Source organism: Trichechus manatus, unplaced genomic scaffold (genome assembly GCF_000243295.1).
Source record: "Trichechus manatus latirostris isolate Lorelei unplaced genomic scaffold, TriManLat1.0 scaffold00112, whole genome shotgun sequence".
Lineage (NCBI taxonomy): Eukaryota > Metazoa > Chordata > Mammalia > Sirenia > Trichechidae > Trichechus > Trichechus manatus.
Window position 1 is genome coordinate 5,687,386 of NW_004444048.1, and position 25,999 is coordinate 5,713,384.

A 25,999-nucleotide genomic window follows, 5' to 3' on the forward strand; every position below is an offset into this window, starting at 1 on the left:
GTGTGGTTCCTGACTAGCTCTAGGATCTTGTAATTCTATGAAGAGTAAACTTTTTAGACATGTTTCACCTATCATGCCAGGGAAACCTGGTGAACACCATGAGCTCCTTAATTGAGTCAAGGTATCTATGTTACAGTCAAGCTGAATCTCCTGCCTTGGCCCTCCCTGATGTGCCACGCCCCCTCCCCTCCACACACACTGTTAGATGGATACACTGTAAGTACTGTCCTGCTGAAGTCCCCAAGTTGATTCCAGTTTTGATTTAGACTTTCAGTTGAACTGAATGCGGTCAATGAAGGGGTCTTGTCATAAGCCGTGTTTGAAGGGGTTATTTTGAAGACATTTCTAGGATTTTGAGTAGTTAAAGTAATTTTGGCTAGTCTTAAATGCTTTGGAAGTCAAATTGACTCAGAGTTTATAATAAATACGTTTCTAATTATGTGCTCAGGGTTTTATAAACATCATGGGAGAGTGTAAAGAAATGTAAGGCTTAGTTTTGCACTGAGGGGCTATTAGGAAGAAGAAATGTCCAATTCACATAAACTCATTAGAGAACTACCCATGATGAAAGGCTAAATTGTTTAGTACAGACCAGACTTGCTTTGGTTGAAGCACAGAAGGGAAGCCAGTGGAGGAGGAGAGGAGAATGGCACAGTATAAGAAGGAAGAAGTGGGAACTGGTCATGACAGATGGGTAGGATTTATATAGGCAGAGATAAGTGGGAGAGAATTACAGCGGTAGGCACAAAGCCTTGGAGTAGATTTTGGAAAGGAGAATGAAAGAAAATTCATTAAGAGGAAGAAATTGAGAATAATAAGGATAGAGGTGATAATTGTAGGTCTCAGGGAAGCAGAAAATAAAGGTTCCAAAGCAGAGGTGGAATGATGAGCTTTTAAGAAGAAATTAGGACCCAATTCCCTTGAGACTGGAAGGAAGAAAAGGAGGGAAAAAGTAGGAGGCAATATATAGTGCATTGCAGAAGAAAATCTATAAGGGAGCTTATGCAAGATGGCCTCAACTATCATGCATTAGGAAGGCTATGTGATCACCTCCTGAACATGGTGGTAGGAGAAAATATAGGCTTGAAGAGAAAGGAGCAAGTCTAAAGGTCAACCATGGAGTATGTGCCAGGTTGTAGAGGAAAAATGAGTAACAGTCTTGCTGAGAACTTAAAGGCCAGGCTAAAATCAAACATTTATTCATCTTTCACACCAACATTTATTGAACACCTATCACTCTTCCTTCATTTCTTCATTCATCATTTTGTTAGCACCCACTATGTGTCTGATGCAAAGACGAAGCTATTTATGAAGTATGCAGAGTCTTTTGGGAGGAAGAGATGGTATACAGCCAAGGGCTAACCTTAGTGTGTCCAATGTGATGCCTGCTGTAGTGATGCCTGCTGGTTGCCATCTGAGTAAACAGTTAATTCAAGGAAGAATTCACAGAGCTACCTCATTTGAGGTGGACCTTAAGGAGTAAGAAAAGAAGAGGAAAGCCTGGGAAAGACGGTTCATAGAAAGGAATAAAATTAGTGTGTGAGAGAGCGTGCCACATAAAGGGAAGTTTTGAGCAATCTGGTAGTAGAACCCAGGATGGGAGGAAGACTAGGGGGTCACTATGAGTCGGAATTGACTCTATGGGAACTAACAACAACAGGGCATTTGCCTAATGGAATATACCTCTTTCTAATATTTTACCTCCCTCTAACATTTTTAATGGAGCCCTGGTGGCGCAGTGGTTAAGAATTTGGCTGCTAACCATAAGGTTGGCAGTTCGAATCCATCAGCCACTCCTTGGAAACCCTATCAGGCAGTTCTCCTCTGTTCTATAGGACTGCTATGAGTTGGAATCGACTCGATAACAATGGGTTTTTGACATTTTTAAGCTGAAAGTAACACATTTGGCAGAAATACAAATAATGTTTGGAGAGAACAGACCCTTACCTACTTGAATAAGTTAATATGATGCTTTAAAAGTATGTAAGTATTCCATTGGTAGCTCTTAACTTTTGCTTTATGTTCTTAGAGTGACTTAGTGTTTTAAAATAATATTAAACTACCCTTGAGCATGATGAGCTCTTACAAATACCAGTACAATGTTAAGAAGCATAAGTATGCTCATATGAGTCAATTTTATGTACTTGTTTTTATTTTGGGATAATCTCAGAGAATTGGTTTTGGAACATCTCATTTCCATATCATATACAGTAGCTTGGGGAGAAACACGACTTACCGTGCTATCATTTCCTGTAGTCAGAAGAAAGACAAGTTTTGCTTTTTTGTCCTCACTGAACAGAAAACTTTTCTATCTAATGGAATGTGTCTGTTGACAAAACACTGCTTGCATGGGGTTTTTAAAACAGTTATCTGTTTATAATTAAAACGAGAACATTAAAGCTGTACGGGGCCAGTCTTAGAACTTAGAGATTGAGAACATGCATTACACATCCTGGCTCTTTTCCAAAAAACTATCCTCAAGAAGTTATTTAAATTTCATTTTTTTGGTGGCCCCCAGAGAAGATAGTACTCCAGTTCATTCCATCAGACTCTTCACAATACTTATAATTTGATTCAGGGCACTTTAATTAACAATGTGAACAGAATTATGCTGTGATAATTGTACAGGCATGTTGTCAAGCAGCTGATGTTAAAAATTTCATCTGCTTTAACTCAAGAAAAGGTTTAAACACAGAAGAAAACATTCTTTGATGGTTACGAGGGTGGGGAGGGAGGGAGAGGGGTATTCACTAACTAGACAGTAGACAAGAGTTATCTTAGGTGAAGGGAAGGACAGCACACACTACAGGGGAAGTCAGCACATCTGGACTAAACCAAAGCTAAGAAGTTTCCTGAATACAGTCAAACACTTCGAGGGACAGAGTAACAGGGGCAGGGGTCTGGGGACCATGCTTTCAGGGGACATCTAGGCCAATTGGCATAACAAAGTTTATTAAGAAAAAGCTCTGCATCCTACTTTGGTAAGTGGCATCTGGGGTCTTAAAAGCTAGCAAGCGGCCATCTAAGATGCATCAATTGGCCCCAACCACCTGGAGTAAAGGAGAATGAAGAACACCATAGACACAAGAAAAGTATTAACCCAAGAGACAGAAAGGACCACATAAGCCAGAGCCTCCATCAGCGTGAGACCAGAAGAACTAGATGATGCCCGGCTACCACCAATGACTGCCCTGACAGGGAACACAACAGAGAGTTCCTGATGGAGCAGGAGAAAGGTGGGGTGCAGAACTCAAATTCTAGTAAAAAGACCAGACTTAATGGTCTGACTGAGACTGGAGGAAGCCCAGAAGGCATGGCCCCCAGACTTTCTGCCAACCCAAAACTAAAACCATTCCCCAGGCCAACTCTTCAGACAAAGTTTGGACTGGACTGTGGGACATAAAATGATACTTGTGAAGAGTGTGCTTCTCAGCTCAAGTAGATACATGAGACTAAATGGGCAGCTTCTGTCTGCAGGTGAGATGAGAAGCCAGAGAGGGTGAGGAGTTGGTTGAATGGACATGGGAAATCAGGGATTGAAAGGAGGAGTGTGCTGTCACAGTATAGGGAGAGCAATTAGGATCACATAATGTATGTATAAATTTTTGTATGAGAGACTAACTTGAAATGTAAACTTTCACTTAAACAACAACAATAAACAAACAAAAAATTTCATCTACTTTAAATACACGTTGCACACTTACTGAATTAGCTTCTACTTCTTTTGTGGCCTCTTGGGAAATGTGTCCAGGGAAGATATATCTCAATTATTTAAAGAAACATCCTGAAATTTTCTTTTTCATTAAGCCCCGTATTTTTTTTTTTCCTGCCAACATATAACTTTTGTTATTCTCAGAATTTATATTGGACACTGCATTAATTGGAAAGGTAAAACAATAATATGAGTTAATTCTGAAAAAAAATAAATAAATAATAATAGATGTCACATCAGATGTGCCCTGGGGAGTAAGAATGTACATTTTGTGTTTTCTCTGGTTCTAAATCTAAAGGTGTTATTTGCTTTTTCTGTTGAACTCTGGATGGCTCCATTTAACTGTTTTGAACTCCAACTGGCTTTTATTTCTGTTGTATTTGAATGAGGAGTCAGGAAATTCTGTTAGGATTACATATTATATGGTTATGAACTACTTAAATAAGATAACGAGACACATCACATATAGTACTGTATTTCAAAATGATGTTGTTATGTTTTCTGCTGTCTGTGGGCCTTTTCATGTATCTTCTTAAAGACTTGCATATATAGGACAACTGAGAAAAAAATCTGCACTTCCTTTCCCATTTTATACTTCCTTTGAGCCCTGGTTAAGAGGCTCTTAACCCCCCTGGGGTTAAGAGCTCAGCTGCTAACCAAAAGGTCAGCAGTTTGACTCACCAGTCGTTCCATGAAAACCCTGTGAGGCATTTCTATTCTGTCCTATATGGTCACTATGAGTTAGAACTGAGTTGATGGCAACAGGCTTTACACTGTGCATAACCAATCAGTTGCTTTCTAGTTGACTCTGGCCCATGGCGATCCAATGTGTGTCGGGGTAGAACTGTGTTTCATGGGGTTTTCAGTGGCTAAGTTTTTGGACAGAGATTTAAAAAAAAAACAATCCAAACCCATCGCCATCTAGTCGATTCCAATTCATAGCAACCCTATAGGACAGAGTAGAACTAAAACTGCCCCGTAGGGTTTCCAAGGAGTGACTGGTGGATTCAAACTGCTGACTTTCTGGTTAACAGTCAAGCTTTTTAACCACTGCACCTAAGGCATCTCCAGATGGACACGAACCTCTAACCTTTCAGTTAACAGCCAGCACTTAACCATTTTCACCACCCAGGGACTCCATACCATGCATAACTATACAGAAATTTGATAACAGAGAGGCGAGAGGGAGAGAAGAAAGAGTGAGCATCTGTATGTGCAGAGCACTGGGTGAGATGCTGTCAAGGTTGCAAGACAATACCAGTTTACAGGCTGCCCAGGTGCTTAACATAACATTATATGAACAAGCAAACTCACAAGAAGTTAATGAATTCAAGACTGAAAGTGATAAAATGTTGAGAGAAATCTAGCCAGTCAGTACTTCCATGGGAAGTCATTGTGGACTGGAGTATTTATGCTTTTGGGGGAAGAGAGAAAGGCTTCAAAGAGGTAGGGAAGCGTTGTCCTGTGACAAGCTGTGTCCTGCTGTCTCCCATTTAAAGGCAGGTACTGACAGTTCTGAATGTGGCACTTTGGGGAAGGGAGGAGGGATAAGGATGTGGCAGGTCATCTCTCCCTCCTTCTCCATACCCCCCCACCCCTGCCCCTACACACACACCGTGAAGTAGTGGTGCTAAGCATTTGGGGAAAATAGGAGTATTGCACCCTGGCCACATACTTGCATATCTTTGCATGTGAATCCACTGTCAGTGAAGAATATCAGAGCCACTGTTCCTCTTGGGTCATGATTTTCTGCTTCATAAGAAGTTGTTTAGTTTATTGAAAATATTCCTAAATGTCTAATCTGAGGTAAATGAACCAAATTGCATTCTTATATTTCCTATTAATGGCAGTGACTGCTGTGTTCAGTTCAGGTTCCTTGGATTCAAACCATATGCAATTATCATTTACTCATAGTACATCAGTTTTAAAGGGAGTTAGCCTTACCCATGTTATTTTCTTTTTCAGACAAATGGACACCTACCTGGGAATGGAGATGTATATCAAGAAAGGCTAGCACGTTTAGAAAATGATAAAGAATCCCTTGTTCTTCAGGCAAGTGTCTTTTAAATGTTGATCTTTCCTACCAACATACTTACAAGGACTTTATTTTAAATAGGAGTGGCAAATTCTGAAGCTTACAGAAACCAGACTGCGAACAGAAATAAATGCAGTAGGCCATCTGTACACAATAGGGAGCAGTGGGGACTGTGGCAGAATGAGAGTATACACACCCAGTCTAGACGGAGCAGCCCCCAATCAGCCTCAGTTCTTCAAGGACTATTCTGAATACAGGTATAATGTCATCTGATCTGATGTTTTAATATTAGAAAATCAGGTTTTTATAAAAATACATACACATTTTTTAATTTTTCAATTTTTCAAATGATACCATGGGCCAAACAGAACACTACTGTGAGTGAAGTCCTGCTTATGGGCTGAATTTCAGGATCTGTTTTAAATTTTTGACAAATATTTTTATTTTGATATTTTGAGATACTTGAACTAGATTATAACTAGTAGACTGATGATCTTTGTGGGGAAAACACAGTAATCTTCACTAAATATCAAGGATAAAGAACTAACCCAATGGCTCCTCATGGACTAGTAGGGTGTGATGAGTTACAGCTTTGCGCAGATTCTTGTAAACAATGTGATCTTAAAAGATCTGATGGGATTTGAGTTCTCTGGGGTTCTTTCTTTATTCTTCTTGAAGCTCCAAATTTGAACCAAAAGAAAAACTACACGCTTGCCACCAAGTCAATTCCAACTCATAGCAACCCTATAAGACAGAGTAGAACTGCCCCATATAGTTTCCAAGGCATGGCTGGTGGATTTGAACTGCTGACCTTTTGGTTAGCAGCTGAATGCTTAACCACAGCACCACCAGGGCTCCTCAGATTCGAACAGTCATTGATAATTTCTGTTTCAAGCACTAGTTTCATTTCCTCTCTTAACTTCCAATACTGCCCTCCCTTCAAAAAAAGATAATTTGTGTACACACTGAAAAGGAGTCCTTTAGGTGAAAAAGCAACATATAAATAAGAATGTGAAGGACTGCTGCCTTCTCATTAATTGTCAGATTTTTTTTCTTACAACCAAATGAGTGGCTAGATTATTCCAATGTTTGTTCTATTTAAAGAAATAAAGTATGCAATGGGACCCAAAATTCTTTTTAACTCACTGCAGGATTCTGTTCTAAATATAGGTAAGCGTGTTAACAGACCAGGTAGAGGCTCAAGGAGAGAAGATTCGAGACTTGGAGTTTTGTCTTGAAGAGCACAGAGAGAAGTTGAATGCCACAGAAGAAATGCTGCAGCAAGTATGTAGACAAGCAGGCACCGGGGTGGGATTTTCCTGCTGCACTATTTAAGGTGCTACATTTGTATGCTGTGTTAGCTCTGATGGAGTGGTTAAGTTTGTGATTCATTTAGACTGGCATATTTTACGTGGAAATCTAGAGTAGCAGTGTCTCAAAACACATACACACAACATCAAGTATTTATGTAATTAGAACGTGGAATAAAATATTAATAGGGCTATGAGTGATCTGATTTTTTTCTTTGTTTTCATATGGTTTTCTTTCAACCACAAGCCCATGTATTTTATATTTAAGAAAAAAGATAATCACCATATATGACTTTTTTTTATTCGGAAAAAACTGTTAATGTACATACATACACACATACATATGCTACTCATATATGAGAGGCTTTATAATATAATGAGGAAACCCTGGTGGAGTAGTGGTTAAGAGCGCAGCCACTAACCAAAAGGTCTACAGTTTGAATCCACCAGGTGCTCCTTGGAAACCCTATGGGGCAGTTCTTCTCTATCCTTTAGGGTCACTATGAGTCGGAATCCACTTGACAGCAACAGGCTTGTAGTTTGGTTTTTTGATAGTATAATGAAGGAGTCTGCTGGCACAAGAAGTTTGCGATCGGCTGCTAGTGTAAAGGTTGGTGGTTTGAAACCACCCAGTAGCTCTGCAGAAGAAAGCCTGGTGAACTGTTTCCATAAAGATTACAGCCAAGAAAACTCTATCGAGCAGTTCTACTGTGCAACACATGGAATTGCCATGAGTTGAGGGCTAACTAAGAGCTAACAACAATAATGAGAAGAGTACAAACCATAGTGAGACTATCTAGATTTGAATCCCTGCTCTGCTGTTTATTTGCGGCGTGACTTTTGGCAAGTTCTTATTAACTCTCTGTTCCTCAGCTTCCTCATCTGTTTAATAGGAGTAATAAGAATTTCTACTTTATAAGATTGTTGTGAGGATTAAACCACTTAACATATGCCAGAACAGTGCCTGGCACGTAGCAAACATAATATCATCATTATCATCATAAATGTTTTCATCATTGAGCTTCAGAATATACAGGATTTATGTATGTATGTGTATCTACATCATGTATGTCTCCTCTGATAAACAGATGTGTTTAGTTCTGTTCAAATGAGGGTAACTAAAGTTAATATTTTTGTTAAAGTGTGTATATTTAGTAATTATATATTCTCTCCACTACTTGATAGTTGCTACTTTGCAATCATAAATAAGACAAATCCACATGTGACTGGTTATGATGAAACTTTTGATTCTATCTATTAAATTCTCAATAGGAGCTTCTGAGCAGGACATCTTTAGAAACTCAGAAATTGGACCTGATGGCTGAAATATCTAACTTGAAGTTAAAACTTACTGCTGTAGAGAAGGACAGATTGGATTATGAAGACAGGTTCAGAGACACTGAGGTAAGTGACACCATCTCTCTTTGTCTCTCTCTTTCACACACACACACACACATTCATAGAGCAAAGTTGAAATACCTTGGAGGTGTGAAGGGACAGCAGTTAATTAAGTTATACCTACATGTATGCTTCTTTTTAATAAACTTTATTTATGTTGACTTTTTATCACGAAAATGTTAATGGCAGTTTTTATTTTGAGACTTTTGATATGAAATATTAATCGTTTCATTAACCATTAGAAATACTTTTGACGTCGTCGTTGTTGTTGTTAGGTGGCATTGAGTTAATTCCGACTCATAGCGACCCTATGTACAACAGACCAAAACACTGCCTGGTCCTTCACAATCCTTGCTATGCTTGAGCCCGTTGTTGCAGCCACTGTGTTAATCCATCTTGTTGAGGGTCTTCCTCTTTTTTGCTGACCCTCTACTTAACCAAGAATGATGTCCTTTCTCCAGGGACTGATCGATCCCTCCTGATAACATGTCCGAAGTATGTGAGATATAGTCTCGCCATCCTTGCTTCTAAGGAGCATTCTGGTCGTACTTCTTCCAGGACAGATTTGTTTGTTTTTTTGGCAGTCCGTGGTGTATTCAGTATTCTCCGCCAAAACCACAATTAAAAGGCATCAATTCTTCTTCAGTCTTCCTTATTCACTGTCCAGCTTTGACATGTATATGAGGCGATTGAAAACACCATGGCTTGGGTGAAGTGCACTTTAGTCTTCAAGATGACATCTTTGCTTTTCAACAGTTTGAAGAGGTCTTTTGCAGCAGATTTGCCCAATGCAATGTGTCGTTTGATTTCCTGACTGCTGCTTCCATGGGTGTTGATTGTGGATCCAAGTAAAATGAAATCCTTGACAGCTTCAATCTTTTCTCCGTTTATCATGATGTTGCTTATTGGTCCAGTTGTGAGGATTTTTGTTTTCTATATGTTGAAGTGTAATCCATACTGAAGGCTATGGTCTTTGCTCTTCATCAGCAAGTGCTTCAAGTCCTCTTCACTTTTGACTTTAGGATATTTGGAACTACTATCTATGCAGCCATCTATCCATGCTGGTTTTCCTAATTTTGTAAATAATAAGCTTAAGTGCATTGTTTTACAAGTAGGCATTATTTAGCTACACTGATATTTATTGTATAATAAGTGGGCATTTGTTATATGTATAGAGAATATGCTTACTCTATCTAATCATAAAATCACAGTGCTTTTTAGAAGTCATTTAATTTAGCCTTCTACTTTGGGGCTATTACAAAACCTATATTTTTCCAAATATAGGAGACTCAGTATATTTTTGTGAAATTCAGGATAGATTCTGCAACTTGAAGTACTCATTTTAGTGGCTAAATAAGCTTTATTTTTTTTCTTCTTATTTTATTGTTAATCCAGGTCTTCCGGTTTGTTTGTTGTTTTGTTAGTGGAGGGGGAGACAGTATCCATTTGAAATCTAATCATTTGAAATGAAATATAAACAGCTGCAGAAATTCCCTCACTCCGAAGGCCTTCTCCCCTCCTTTTCTCTATTTTGTTTCCTCAGTTGGGGCTGTATGGACGAGTGTCACACTGGGTCAGAAAATGAGTACCAAGAAGGAGATAGAGGAGGAAATCATTAATTTTTCATCTCTGTCTTCATTTCGGAAACTGTGGTGGCGTAGTGGTTAGGAGTTTGGCTGCTAACCAAAAGGTTGGCAGTTTGAACCCACCAGGTGCCCTTGGAAACCCTATGGGGCAGTTCTACTCTGTCCTATAGGGTCGCTATCAGTCGGAATTGACTTGATGGCAACCAATTTGTTTTGTTTTGTTTTTTGATCTTCATTTCAAACATTTATTGCATGCCAACTATATGCCATCATGATACCAAGTACTTTACATATATTATCCACTGTATGCAAGTTCTTTATGGATCTGAAGATGATAATGTTTATCCCACTGCTGTTTTCAAAATTAAGTTTTCTGTCAAAGATCTGAGTACAATAAAAAGTCTTGGTATATATGTCTTGCTTCATCAGTAGCAAAAGGAAATCTCTAACTTGGTTCATGTTTGAAACTTAAAGCTGTTTGCCAGCTGTTTACTTCTCATTAGATTGGGATTGGGGCTTTTAAAATAGTATTTAGAAAGTTAATTTCTTTAAAATTCTTGCCTTTGTGCTTTCTTTCATGATGTGTTCCAGTATTTTCCTCCTGTCATTCCCTGACCACACAGTTGCTGTAAACAATAACAGAACTCAGTCAACAGATGGAAAACGTGGCAGTGGAGCTAGTTCTACTGCTGGGAAAGAAGTTAACAATAAATGGGGATCAAGAAGTGACCTTTTACATTATATATGCAAAATTCAGGGGAAGTCTTAACGTGCACAACTGCTGTTAGTTTAATTTGGGTATAACATGTTAATCAAACATTAGGATTAAATTGCACTGTTTTATGGTTTTTTTAAGACCTTGGAGCAATGTTTTTGTCCCTTCGGCTTTTTATATACCAAAAGCCAAACCCATTGCTGTCGAGTCAATTCCAACTTATAGCGACCCTATATGATGGAGTAGAACTGCCCCATAGGGTTTCCAAAGCTGTAATGTTTGTGGAAGCTGACTGCCACATCTTTCTGCCTTGGAGCAGCTGGTAGATCAAACTGCTGACCTTTCTGTTAGCAGCCGAGTGCTTAACCATTGTGCCACTGAGGCTTCTTAAGTTTTGTATACAGTTTTTTTTAACAAGTCCTTTCTTACTTCACCCATGCATTCTTAATTTTATGCAAAATTACCTTATAGTCAAACGTCCAATAAACTCAACCTCTGATAATTTTGTAATAAATATCAACACTCTTGGTAAAAGTAATATACACATACCCAGATTATAGGATTTTTAATAAACTTTGCGATGTTATATGTGTAAATAATTAAAACCTAAATGAATATGCCTATTCTTCTTATTATTTTTCCCTTAACAAGAGTAAATAGGTACTTGGCTATTTCATGAACCTAACATCCTTTAACTTTGTCTTAGAATTTAAGATCATTTGGATAATAATTTCTAAGAAAATATTGGAGTGGGGAAGAAGTAGAGATATTTCCTAAAGATTGTGGGGGAAATCTAAGTGTTGGAAGATTTAAGATTGCTTGTCCTAGGAATTACTGCTGGGAGGTGGTTAACATCATTCAGTAGTGCCCCCTTCTGGTCAAGAGCACAGACGTCAAAAACTGAGTTACAGTAGCCCAGAGAGTTCTGCAAGGGAAAGGTAACAGAGATTTTCTTTTTAAAAAGGACTGCACTTTTGTTAAGAAGTAGTTGAAATAACTTGTATTCCATTTTTAAAAGTATTCACATTAAGGGGCCTATTTCCAGATTTTCCAGCTTGAGTTATGATAGGAACCTATGATTCCTTTCAGGTTGGAGATATAAATTCCAGTTGAAAGTATTATCACAAAAGATAATTGGTAGTTTGTTTGTTTTTTTTAACAGAAAAATGATCCCATTTTATAACTTCATCTTCTTCAATTGTTTCTTCTCTGCAAATTGCCACTATTTCTAAAGGAAGTGGTACAATACAACACTACCAAACAAGAAAGTTGTTTCTTAACAGTGAGAAAGCGAGAAGTATGTATAAAAGACAGGATTGATAAAGGAAGATCACTGAGGACTCATAGTATGCAAGAATAATTAGTTTAAATGAATGGGAGAAACTGGAACTTTTTCCTTGAACTTGAATTGTCGTCACAACTAAGTGTTATTGAATGATGTCAAAGAGTTCTCTGCCTTATATGTAAAAAGGAGAAAATAGATTTACTCTGTTTGAAACATTGTGTGATTTTTTTTTAAATTTTTTTTTATTGTACTTCAGATGAAGGTTTACAGAACAAATAGTTTCCCATTAAACAGTCAGTACACATATCGTTTTATGACATTGGTTAACAACCCCACGACTTGTCAACACTCTCCCTTCTCCACCTTGGAGGACCTTTTTTTTTTTTTGGTGAAAATATACATAGCCAATGTTATACCATTTCGAAAGTTTCTACATGTACAATTCAGTGACATCGATTACATTCTTCCGGTTGTGCTGCTATTCTCACTATCCTTTTCCAAATTATTCCATCACCATTATCTTCAACTCACTGCCCCCTAGGTTTGCCATCAAACCTTTTGAGTTGCTGTTGTCAATTTGATCTCACATAGATAATTCTTTTTTTTTTTTTTCTTTTTGTACCTTAGATGAAGATTTGTAGAACAAACAGTTTCTCATTAAACAGTATACATATTGCCCTATGACAATGGTTAACAACCCCACAATATGTCAACACTGTCCCTCCTCAACCTTGGGTTCCCTATCACCAGCTTTCCTGTCCCCTCCTGCCTTCGAGTCCTTGTCCCTGGACTGCTGGGCCTCATTAGTTCTGTTTTGTTTTATGAGGCTGTCCAGTCCCTGGCTGAATGGTGAACTTCGGGAGTGATTTCACCACTGAGCTAAAAGGGTGTCTGGGGGCCATACTCTCAGGGTTTATCTAGTCTGTCAGGCCAGTAAATCTGGTCTTTTTATTGTGAGTTAAAAATTTTGTTCTACATCCTTTTCCAGCTCTGTCCAGGACCTTCTGTTGTGATCTGGTCAGAGCAGTCAGTGGTGGTAGCCGGCCACCATCCAGCTGTACTGGACTCAGTCTGGTGGAAGCCGTGGTAGCTGTGGTCCATTAGTCCTTTGGACTAATCTTTTCCTTGTATCTTATTCTCTTCATTCTCCCTTGCTCCTGAAGGAGTGAGACCAGTGGAGTATCTTAGATGGCTGCTTACAGGCTTTTAAGACCCCAGATGCTACTCACCAAGGTAGAATGTAGAACATTGTCTTTATAAACTGTGTTATGCCAATTGAGCTAGATGTTCCCCGAGACCACGGTCTCCACAGCCCAGCAATTCAGTCCCTCAGGGAGTTTGGAAGTGTCTGTGGAGCTTCCATGTACAAGTTGTACTGGCTTCCTCAGTATTGTGTAGTCAAACCCTTCCCAAAGTTACCACTTATCTATTGTCTGTTTGATTCCCCGCCTACCCCCCCGTCCCTTGTAACCAACAAAGATTGTTTCTTTTTGTGGGTAAACTTTTACATGAGTTTTTACAGTAGAGGTCTCATACAATATTTGTCCTTTTGTGATTGACTTATTTCACTCAGCATAATGTCCTCCATTTTCATCCATGTTATGAGATGCTTCACAGATTCATCATTGTTCTTTATCTTTGCATAATACTCCACTGTGTGTATGTGCCATAGTTTGTTTATCCATTCATCTGTTGATGGGCGTCTAGTTGTTTCCATCTTTTTGCTATTGTGAACAGTGCTGCAATGAATATGGGTGTGCATATATCTATTTGTATGACGGCTCTTATTTCTCTAGGATATACTCCTAGGAGTGGGATTGCATTTTGTGGTGCTTCTTTTTGTGGTGCTGATGTTTTCTTTGTTCCTCTTACTCTCCTGTGCTGAGTTCCTTTTGTTTGTGGATTTTTTTTTTTCATTTCCTCTGTTTTTGTAGGTTTTATTTTTACTGAGACTTTATGTTTTTCTTCTTTATTTTGATGAGTAGGTTTGTTAACTTTCTTTGTGGTTACCTTGGAATTTACCCTTATCTTCCTAGATTTGAACCAGTCTATTATTACTTGGTATCGCCTTGTCTTCCTCTCCATTAGAAGGTTCTATACCTACACCGTTTATTCCCTCTTTTATTGTTCTGAAGCTGCTGTCATTTACAGATTAACCTCTCTGGTTCCCTTTTGTAATTACATTGAGTGATTATTAATAAGCAATTATTATATAATAATGCTAAGTAAGAATTAATATTTTTCGCCATTTTACAAGAGACCACAATTTCAATGCATATGGATATTCATCTGGGAAGAGTATCACTTTTCCTAGCCTTTGTGAGCTTGTATCATCCCACTAGGAAATTTAGAATAATCCCTAGTTAACAGTTTGATTTCTTATAAGATTGTTCTATTTTTTTTAAATAACATTCTTGCATAATTCTGTTCTGTAGTCTATAGATTTGTCTTGTTGTAAAACAAAGAACATAAACACATTAACCATTGAAGGGGTGGGCCTTCATGGCTTATAGTAAAAGAAATCATCTCCTTCACAGAGTACTTGAGCTTCTCTTTTGGAGAAGTTGGTATTGTGTAGCATTATAATTTCCTTTTTCTATTCTCTGGGCTCTAGACAAAAATATACCACTATTTTTCAAAATATTTAATCATTTTAAACAACAAATTAAAATTTTAAGTGGTGGTAGAAAAGTTGTCCAATTACACTGTATTATAAAGATATTAAGATTGCTTTTATTTTTATCTTCCAAATATAAAATTGTATTATGATACTGAATATGTATTTGTAAACTACAGGGCCCTCATCCAGCTCAAGCTGAGAATCCCTGATTGTAAGGACTTAAATTTCATTCCCTTTTCCCAGATTGGGTTGAACAATCTCTGTTTTCGTAGATAGAGGAAGAAATTATTAAAAAAAATTTTTTTAAATAACTATTCATATATCGCTAAAGAAGCAATGAAGGTAAATGCCTTTACTAAAGAAAATTTCTGTGGTTTATTTTAAAAGACAGAATTCATAAAGTCATTTTTAGTCTATAAATATCTGACAAATGAGAGCAAGTGATTAGCTACTTTTCTTCATAATATACTCTTCTTTTTTTTTTGGTTTTCATTATTCCATCACTGTAGAGCAGAGGCATTGGGAATTTAAAGCAATGTTTTTAAATGGAGAGATGCTTTGATTAACAAGGAGGTATATTTATTTCCATTTATCTGATATGATTAATGCAACCTTAGCCCTAGAAGCTGTCAACTTCTTAAGATTTCCAGGCTGCTATGGGTGGCGCAAATGGTTACAGACTTGGCCACTAACTGAAAGGTTGGTGGCTCGAATCCACCCAGAGGTGCCTCAGAAGAAAGGCCTGGCAGTCTACTTCCAAAGAATCAGCCATTGAAAACTCTATGGAACACAGTTCTACTCTGACACACACGGGATCGGCATGAGTTGGAATTGACTTGACGGCAACTGGATTATCTATTGTCTTAGTGTATTTCCTTGTTTTCCTTTTGGACAGGGGCTAATGCAGGAGATCAGTGATCTGAGGTTAAGAGTCAGTGAAATGGACAGTGAAAGACTTCAGTATGAAAAAAAGCTTAAATCAACCAAAGTAAGTTTTCCCACTGGTAAAAATTTTTAAACAAGTGTCCTCCCTATTTCTCTATGATCAGTAATATACATGAAATCTATTTTCTACTTGATATATGCTAAAGAACATACTGTACAAGTGAATGAAGTGTTTCCCCAAGCTGGAAACCTTCTTGAACATCAATGCTACAGTTCTGAATAAAAACCAGGGCTTAACTCATCTGACAGAGCATAACCTGTCATTTGTCTGAATTATCTAACCTCCTTTATAAACTAAAACTATTTTCTTGGTTATTTAGCTTATCTTTTTCTACCTGTAGTTTTCTTTCTCTCCTCTGTCTCTCTACCAGTCTTTAATGGCCAAACTTTCTAGCATGAAAATCAAGGTGGGTCAGATGCAGTATGAAAAGCAGCGGATGGAACAAAAATGGGAGTCACTGAAGGTGTAGTAGACCATGGGTGATGGGGCTTGTGGCCTGTTGCTTTTTATCTTGTGTTGTTTTGCTGTGACGGTGTTTTCAGTAGCATGGGCATTCATTTTGTATGTGTGTTATTTATTCAAAATTGGTTTAAAGCCAGTTGTAGGGACAATGTGATCGCTACTGAGGTTTTCAGAAATGTATGAAATAATTAGTGAAAAATAATAAACAGGTAAAATAAAAGTAAGAGTTTATAAATTACACCTAACTATCTTAGATAGTAGGAGACCCAACCATGGTGAAATAATTGTAGAAGTTCACCTATGAAAGAATTCTGTTTTCTATCAACAGTAAAGAGTGCTTCCCTCCTTCAGGACTTTCTTGAAGGTAGATGTATACAGCAGTTAACTCTATCATGCAGTGAACAGAAGTCACTGCTTAGAGGCAGCCCAGTGAGAACACGGCTGCACTTCTTGCCAGTGCTAGTGCAAATGTCTTATACTTGGCGTCCACTCTTAGCCTGAAAGTAAGTGAAAACTATAGGACCAGCTTCCTAGCTTCATTGGAGAGCTACATCTTCTCATACTACTAAAATTGATAAATATCTTTAGACTCTAAAAATAAAGTGTGTTGTTGAATATAAACCTGCATTTATTGGCATTGCATAGCTCCATTTTTTGTATTAATTACAGCCTGCACAGCTTAAATTTGCAAAAGCTAACTAGAAATTCTTTACCAAAATGAAACTGAACACTAAAACATTAGTAAATAGATAAAACATTGAACATGGAATCTTTAACTGTTACATGGTTAAAAAAAAGTTGACATAGAACTTAAATATCTGCTTTCTAAATATATTTTTTCCATTGTTGGAGGAGAGTTTATTCTTTTATTTTCGTAATGAGAGTAGATTATTTAGTCCCATGATTTGGCTAAAGTTGTTGCTGACCTGCTAACGTACCCACTAATTAAGCTCTATGCTTCTCCAGGGAACATGAGTGCCATCTTGAAATGCTAAATAAATGTCAGACAAGTATTGACAGATACTCCAATTTGCATTTTATCTTGCTTTTATGACACTGAACATTTAATTTGCTTATCTTCCTTAATTAACTTTATCAGGTTTTCCATTTATCATAATATTCAAATCTTAGAGCTATCTTAGTCCCAATTATACTTTAAGAGGTTGTTTTTTTTTTTTAATTTGGTCACAAAGAAACTTGTAAGAATTATAATTATTATAAGTTGAACTTTCATTGTCTCGCTTCCCGCTTATCATTGCCACTGTCTGACTTCTGAAGTGTGTGTCTAAATTCTTGTAGTTTTTGTTTCATTCATTAAAAACTGATAATTGATTTAAATGAGCTAATATGCTCTCTGAAAATCCCCTTTTAGTTGTAAAGTACTATTTTAAAGTGAATTTATAATTTGTAGGATGAACTGGCATCTCTGAAAGAACAACTGTCAGAGAAGGAATCTGAAGTAAAAAGGCTACAAGAAAAATTGGTTTGCAAGATGAAAGGGGAAGGGATCGAAATTCTTGATAGAGGTAAGAGTATTTATTTAATATTTGCTATCTCATTTTTTTTAAATCCTTGGAGATATAGAAAATAATCCAATGTTAATGGATGTGCAATTTAGCATCAAAGAAAGAGAAGGGTAACAGAAGCCGTCTAGACCCAGGTCCACGGGGAATCCTCTGAGACTATTTACTGTGATTGGCAGTCCATTAACTTCCCCGTCAGCAGCTGGAGAAGGACAAGTCTGTACTTTTTTAAGTATTCATTTTAGATTACTAAATTGTAACTTTTCATCATTAGAGTGTGCCTGTCCTAATGGCAATACCAGGAATGTCAAAAAGAACTGTAAAGAGTCGCTACTGTGCCTCAAGGTTGTTCCCTTCTGAACTGAACTTGAGACAATACAAAATTAGAAATTCAGAAACCTATCCTGCCCTTATGAGAGACGGCTCATAAGTGTACATGGCTGTATATCTTTGGAAAATCAGTAAAAATTTCTTACCATACTGAGTAGCGTCTGGGGTCTTAAAAGCCTGTGAACAGCCATCTAAGATACCCCACTGGTCTTACCGCTTCGGGAGTGATGGAGAATGAAGAAAACAAGCTATAAGGGAAGGATTAGTCCAAAGGACTAATGGACCACAACTACCACGGCCTCCACCACACTGAGTCCAGTAGAACTAGATGGTGCCCAGCTACCACCACTGACTGCTCTAACACGAATCACAATAGAGGGTCCTGGACAGAGCTGGAGAAAAATGTAGAACAGAATTCTAACTTACAAAAAAGACCAGACTTACTGGCCTGACAGAGACTGGAGAAACCCTGAGATTATGTCCCTTGAACACCCTTTTAGCTGACTAATGAAGTCACTCCCGAGGTTCACCCTTCAGCCAAAGATTAGACAGCCCCATAAAACAAACAGCCCAGGGACAAGGACTAAAAGGCAGGAGGGCACAGGAAAGCTGGTAATAGGGAACCAAAGGTCAGGAAGGGAGAGTGTTGACATGTCATGGGGTTGTCAACCATTGTTGGAAAACAATATGGGTACTGTTTAATGAGAAACTCTTTGTTCTGTAAACCTTCATCTAAAGTACAATAAAAAATAAAATACTGATTTTCCAAAATAAATTTAAAAAAAATTTCTTACCATAAGTTGAGCCCTCAACCTTTTAGAAAGCAAAAATAGGCTAATTTGATTTTCAGAAAAATATATGAAATGTATCCAGAACATTTTTCATAATTGAGGAGACTTGTTTTGAATATTATATCAACTGTAATTTCTAACAAAGTAGGTTATATTTAATAAAAAATAACTTGAATGAAATGTGTTTTATAAATTACATTTGGAAATATAATGCACATAACATCTGACAATACTGGGTAGAATTCAGTCTTTCTTTGTGATTATAAATGTTTGGTGACTGTGACACTATAAGATACCAAAGAAACTTATGACTCATCCAAAACAGAACAAATTCCATTTAGTGTAGCTTTGATACATTTTTATTATGTGAAAATTAGTAACGTTATCTGTATAATGAAGGACTTGAATTAAATTACCTCTAAAGTCTGTCTTGATTCAAGAATACGAGGATGTTATATATCTGTGGGTATCACAACTCCCTATTAATCAGAAAACTCAATTCACTGAGAGACAGGAATTCTTCCCCTATATTTTGGCAGATGTAGAATTGTGTGTTCTTAAAGGACATTCAGAAGCAGGTCATATTTTTAGGGTTCTAAGAATAAAATAGAATCATAGGACTTGTAGGCTAGAGGATATATTGGAGTAGTGCTACCCAGAGTCTGGTCCGAGGACTGGGTTCCAGTCTGTGAACTGTTTGTTGTTATGCACGAGGGTTTAAGAGCAAGTGTTTAGAAGCTTCGTGGAAATCCGATATTGTCATAGCAGCTAACTGCATGGTCAGTGTCCTCATCTCACTGAAAAGATAGACCAGCTCAGTATTGTTGAACTTGAGTGGTGAACTGAGTGTAGCATAAGCTGTGTACTAGTCACATGCAGGAGGATCATGTGTCAGACTGTGACAGGAATTTTAAAAAAAAAATACTGGGTTTTCACCAAATATAGTGTAACAAATGTAAAAAAGCCAAAACAATAATCATGGGTTTCACCAAATATAGTGTGATGGAAATGTAAAAAACAAAACAGCAACGACTAGTTTTTCATCAAATATAGTATAAAAAGTGCTCGTATAGGCAATGCCCGGGTTATGAATGGATCTGTTCCTAATCCGTCTTAAGTCAAATTTGTAGATAAATCAGAACAGGTACATATGGCTCTTATTTATCGTCAGTCAGTCAAATGTTTGTCTTAGTATATAGTATATATTTTACCTTCCTCTGCAAATAAAGGAGACCTGGTGGCACAGTGGTTAAGAGCCCGCTGCTAACCAAAATGGTTGGCTGTTTGAATCCACTGTTTGCTCTTTGGAAACCCTATGGGCCAGTTGTACTTTCACCTGTAGGGTCGCTATGAGTCGGGATTGACCCAAGGGCAACAGGTTTGGTTTATGCATGTAAAACACTTTAAGAAAGCTGCCAAACCACACAATGTTTTCGTAAGTGTCACAAAGTAGTATTTTTCATTTGTTATTATGAACCATTATTTGTATTTAATTCAAAATTTTAATATAATAGGCTTTATGGCAGTCCGTTCTTAAGTACAAGTTGTCTGTAAGTCCATCATTGGTAACCCGGTGACTGCCTGTACAACACAGGCCTAATTTTAATACAAGAAAATCAGTGTTCAGAAAGATGAAGTCACAGAGGTGGTACTAGAATTCAGGTCTAATGATTAATTATGTAGGATTCTCTTCCTAGCCTCACACAGAGCATTATTTGTTGTAGTACCAGTCCTAAAGCCTCAAAATGGTGCTTACATTTCAGTCCTAATGATATTAGAGTCCCTTTATTATAAGTAAATGGAGACTAAATAATAGTGCTTTTAAAATATTATTTCTTGTTGTAATGTATGCTAACTTCCAATTCGATGGGTTTTCCTGCACAGATGAAAATTTTAAAAAGAAGCTCAAAGAAAAAAGTAAGGTTTTTGGTGTCTTTCCATCAGCCTTTACGTTCATCAAAATTACTACTTGGACTGCTCTCTGCATGTGTTTTAAAACATTTCTCTCACCAAAGACGTAAAGTTGCTTCATCGATAAGCCCTCCATTTCTTCAGAGTATATAAAACAGAGGGTGAGCAAAGACACAATAAAAACCAGGAGTAAAAGACTGTTACACAGATTTTGCCTGATTCAACCCTTTTGCTCCACAGAATGCAACAGGGCACTCAAAGTGGGGGAGATGAGAAAACGTTTTCGCTGTGGTCCAGGAGGTCCAGGGTCAGAAGAGAAAATAGCCATTTATCCTCTTATGAAAACCCACCATTCCTAAGGTTTACCAGTATTGAAAGATCAGTTTGAACTTGGCTTTTGCTTTTCAGTGTTTTAATTCCAGTTTGCTGAAATCTACAATAGATGCTAAAAAGGAACACTGGTGGTGCAGTGGTTAAGCACTCAGCTGCTAATCGAAAGATTGGCGGTTCAAACCCACCAGCTGCTCCACGAGAGGAAGATGTGTCAGTCTGCTTCCATAAAGATTTACAGCCTTGGAAACCCCATAGGGCAGTTCTACTCTGTCCTGTAGGGTCACTATGAGTTGGAAACGACTCGATGGCATCAGGACAATAGATGCTTATTTCCCTGAATATACCCTATGCCCTTTTGGTGTTATAAAAAAGATCATTTCCAGGCTGATTAATGAAGCCTGAGTTATTTAATGAAACATAAAGATAAATCCTTCATGGGATCTTGCCCCCAGACATGGAATCCTTCAATCAAGGGAATTTACCTTAAAGGGGTGGGCGGTGGGGGGAGGGGTATTCCTAAAGAATACACCTTAGTGGAAAATGTTATGTCAGTGCTGAATGATACACCAAATTATCTTAAGTAGTATTTTTTTTTTTCCTCGGAAGCAAGCAACTTTAGCAGATTTTTTGTTCTCAGTTTTAATTCTTAATTTGTGGTTTCATTTTGGGGTAACTCTTATAATCTTTAGAATATTTATTTTTTATTATTAAAGTAACATGCTTTTGTATTTGAACTCTAAATTTTAACGAAAATCACATTCAGCTATCTTTGGCTTTTAGGTCTTAAAATCTTTTTAAACATAGTATTGGAAATGAAGTTTATAGATGAAGCAAAGTACTTATTGTCCTTCTTTACGGAGCCTCCCACCAACTTCTTAGCATGACTACTCTTGTAAAGGTCACACTCCGTCAGGCTTTGCCATTTGTGCCTCCAGCTTGGTTACAACTAAATATCATTCTCTCTGCTTTTGTCATTATGTACACTGTTCATTGCTTTCATCCACTGCTTTATAGGTTCTTTTTTTTTGAAAACTTCATGGTTTTGTTGTTACAGCACTCAAATTTCATCTTCAGTGTTCTCATGAGGATGTTGTTGTTGCTCAGAGAGGGTAGTTAGCTCTCCATACCCTTGTTGTTTTCTTTCTGGAATGGCAACTGTTTAGGTGAGGTAGAAGGTGCTTATTTTTCAAATTTTACCTAGAAGAGTATGTGTGTTAAATATGCTTCCCCCCTTTTTTAAAAAACAAGTTATTAACATCTTTACCTGAAAACATTTCAGTCTGAAGAGTAAGTAACTTCTTGTTATAGTCACACATGTTAACTGACTTCTGATTTGATGTTGTGTTCTTTTCAGATATTGAAGTACAAAAAATGAAAAAAGCTATGGAGTCTTTGATGGCAGCAAATGAAGAAAAGGTATCAAATAAAATTTTATTTGGATGTTTTGTAACACAATTTTGTTCATTCAAAGTATTTTCTTAAGGTATCCCAATTTGAAAGAACATACCCAAAACACTACTTATATTCTCCCTCCCTGCCCAAATGTGTACATCTCAGTGAAGGCAGTTGTGATTGTAGCTGCATGCACAGGAAATGGGGACCAACAGCACTGGCCCCACCTCTTACCTGAGAAACCATCCCCGTCCCACTCATGAATTCAGAAAATGTTTAATCCATCAGATCAGTTCTGTAATTCAGGTGACTAATGACAGAAAAAATATCTTCCATAGTATCCTTTCTGTGTCACTGGGAATTCCGGGCTAACGCATGAACTCTGAAAGAGAGAGCCCATGACAACTTCAGCTTCATGGTCTTGTCGTTTTTCTTCTTCATGTACATATTATTTCCTTCACACTCCTGGCTTCTTTTACATCTGGGTTTGTCTCTGCTGTACTGAAAGGTGAGATACTAGAAAACAGAAGCAGGGTACCATGCAATTAAGAACGAGCCTAGGCTTTGTTTTAACTATACTGGCCTGATGCCACGTCTTCAGGGCTCTTCTTCCCCCGGCTGGTTCTCCTCACCCACATCTGGTGTTTCATCCGGCTAAGAGCAGTGTGTTACCCTATACTAAGGCAATATGTTTCTTCGTGGTTTTCCTGCCTAGGCAGCTCATGGCCTCAGAACTGCTCTCTCCTTGTGTCCCTTTAAGAGTAGAAGAAACTAGTTTGCTATATAAACCTTTATCTAAAGTACAGTTAAAAAAAAAAAAAGAACAGAACAAGTGTTATGGAAGCTTCATAGACACATGCAAAGTCCCTGAGGGACCAAATTACTGGGCTGAGGACCGGGGACCATGGTCTTGGGGGACATGTAGCTCAATTGACATAACGTAGTTTATAAAGATAATGTTCTACATTCTACTTTGGTGAGTAGCATCTGGGGTCTTAAAAGCTTGTGAGCGGCCATCTAAGATACTCCACTGGTCTCACCTCACCTGGAGCAAGGGAGAATGAAGAAAACCAAAGACACAAGGGAAAGATTAGTCCAAAGGACTAAGGACCACGACTACCACAGCCTCCACCAGACTGAGCCTAGCACAACTAGATAGTACCCAGCTACCACCACCGACTGCTCTGATAGGGATCACAATAGAGGATCCCAGTCAGAGCTGAAGAAAAATGTAGACCAAAATTCTGATTCACAAAAAAGACCAGACTTACTGGTCTGACAGAGACTGGAGAAACCCTGAGAGTATGGCCCCCGATACCCTTTTAACTCAGTGCTGAAGTCACTCCTGAGGTTCACCCTTCAGCCGAAGATTAGACAAGCCCATAAAACAAAATAAGATTAAAAGTGCATACCAGCCCAGAGGCAAGGACAAGAAGGCAGGAGGGGACAGGAAAGCTGGTAATGGGGAACCCAGGGTTGAGAAGGTGAGAAGATTGACACGTTGTGGGGTTGGCAACTAATGTCACAAAACAATATGTGTATTAATTGTTTAATGAGAAACTAAAGCACAATTTAAAAAAATATTTAAAAAAAAGAAAAGAAAAAAAGATTAGAACAAGGGGGCATTTTCCCAAGAAAAGGGTAATTTCAAGGAAGTAAAAGACAACAAAATACCAAAGAACTTTGGCTTGATCTGTTTCTCTCATCATAAGTTTCTTTTTCCAATTCTTGCCTAGTATGTCTTTCTTGTCTCCCTTTTTTTTTTTTTCTGCCTTTCATTCTCTTTAGTTGCTCTTTATTCCATAGAAATAAACTCATTGTCTCTTTACCCCTGTCCTCCACCCACACTTTGTGCATGGATTTTTTTTTTTTTTTTGCTAGTCTTTCTCTCATTTGGATATAAAGAAAAGTAATTATCAAGCTTCCACCATAGTTTTTCTTTTTTGAAGAATCACTGAAATTTATTGTGCTTTAATTTCTCTCCTCAAGCAGCACCAAGAGTGGCATGACTTCCTTGGAGCTTCCAGGCTTCAAAGGGGATATTGAGCAAATTCTGAGAAAGAGCGGGAATTGTTCATCAGGAAAATGAGGGCTTCTAGGCAGAGTCCCATGAGCCAAAACATGTCTCAAAACCAAGGCTTGAAACAGCCCAGTGCATACTGGAAAAGTGCTGGAGTGTGAGATGTAGGTGGTGGGAGTGTGTGAGGCTAACAAGAGAGCTGCAGTCAGACGGTGGGAAACCTTATATGCTAGGCTAATGATTTGGGGTCTTAGCTTGTAGTCCTTTGGCAGTGATATAATTAAATTGACATTTTACGACTTTTTTTTTTTTTAATTATACTTCAGGTGAAGGCTTACAGAACAAATAGTTTCTCATGAAACAGTAGTACACATATTGTTTTATGACATTGGTTAACAACCCCACAACATGTCAATCCTCTCCCTTCTTGACCTTTTTTTTTTTGGGTGAAAATATACATAGCCAAAGATACACCATTTCAAAAATTTCTACATGCACAGTTCAGTGACACTGACTACGCTCTTCCAATTGTGCTGCTATTCTCACTTTAAATGAAGGCTTACAGAACAAAATAGTTTCTCATTTAACAGTTAGTACACATGTTGCCCTATGACAATGGTTAACAACCACACAACACATCAACACTGTCCTGACTCAACCTTGGGTTCCCTATCACCAGCTTCCTTGTCCGCTTCTGCCTTCTGTCCCTTGTCCCTGTACTGCTGTACCTCATTAGTCCCGTTTGGTTTTATGGGGCTGTCCACTCTCAGGCTGAACAGTGAACCTCAGAGATGACTTCACCACTGAGCTAAAAGGGTGTCTGGGGGCCATACTCTAAAACTGACATTTTAGAAAGCCTAACTCTAGTGGCAGAATGAGGCAGGAGTGAAGGACGGAGAGTGAAGACATGTAGAAGGATTAAGAGGCCGTTAAAATAGTCTAAATTTCCATGGATGGCTCAAATGGTTTGAGCCTAACTACTAACCTAAAGGTTGGTGGTTCAAACCCAGCCAGTGGCACCACAGAAGAAAGACTTGGCGATTTGCTTCTATAAAGATTACAACCAAGAAAAAACCCTATGGAGCAGTTATGCTGTGTAACACATGGGGTCACCATGAGTCGCAATCAACTTGGCAGCATTGGTTTTTTGTTTTTGGGTTTTTCTTTAATAGTCTAGGTGAGAAATGAAGAGGGCTTGAAATAAGACAATGACAGTGAAGTAGCAAGGAGGAAAGAGATTTTAGAGAAATTTAGGAGTTGACAATATTTAAAGGTCTTCGCCCTGACAGGAAACACAACAGAGAGTCCCTGATGGAGCAGCGGAAAGGTGGGGTGCAGAACTCAAATTCTAGTAAGAAGACCAGACTTAACTGTCTGACAGAGACTGGAGGTACCCTGGAAAGCATGGCCCCTAGATTCTCTATCAGTCCAGAACTAAAACAGTTTCTGAGGCCAACTCTTCAGACAGGGATTGGACTGGACTGTGGGACATAAAGTGATACTCGTGAGGAGTGTGCCTCTTAGTTCAAGTAGATACAAGAGACTAAACGGGCAGCTTCTGTCCGGAGGTGAGGTGGGAAGGCAGAGAGGGTTAGGAGCTGGTTGAGTGGACATGGGGAATCAGGGATGG

At 38.1% G+C, this 25,999-nt stretch overlaps 1 protein-coding gene across 1 annotated transcript in view; it reads left to right on the forward strand.

The window, feature by feature from the left end:
• Positions 1-25,999, forward strand: part of PPFIBP1 (PPFIA binding protein 1) — a 69,796-nt gene that overhangs the window by 11,619 nt on the left and 32,178 nt on the right. Inside the window, exons 3-9 of the mRNA XM_023738054.1 lie at positions 5,678-5,764; positions 6,918-7,031; positions 8,330-8,461; positions 15,557-15,649; positions 15,978-16,070; positions 17,481-17,595; positions 22,312-22,373. Of these exons, the coding sequence (XP_023593822.1) occupies positions 5,678-5,764; positions 6,918-7,031; positions 8,330-8,461; positions 15,557-15,649; positions 15,978-16,070; positions 17,481-17,595; positions 22,312-22,373 (696 nt within the window). The remainder of the gene's footprint in view (positions 1-5,677; positions 5,765-6,917; positions 7,032-8,329; positions 8,462-15,556; positions 15,650-15,977; positions 16,071-17,480; positions 17,596-22,311; positions 22,374-25,999) is intronic.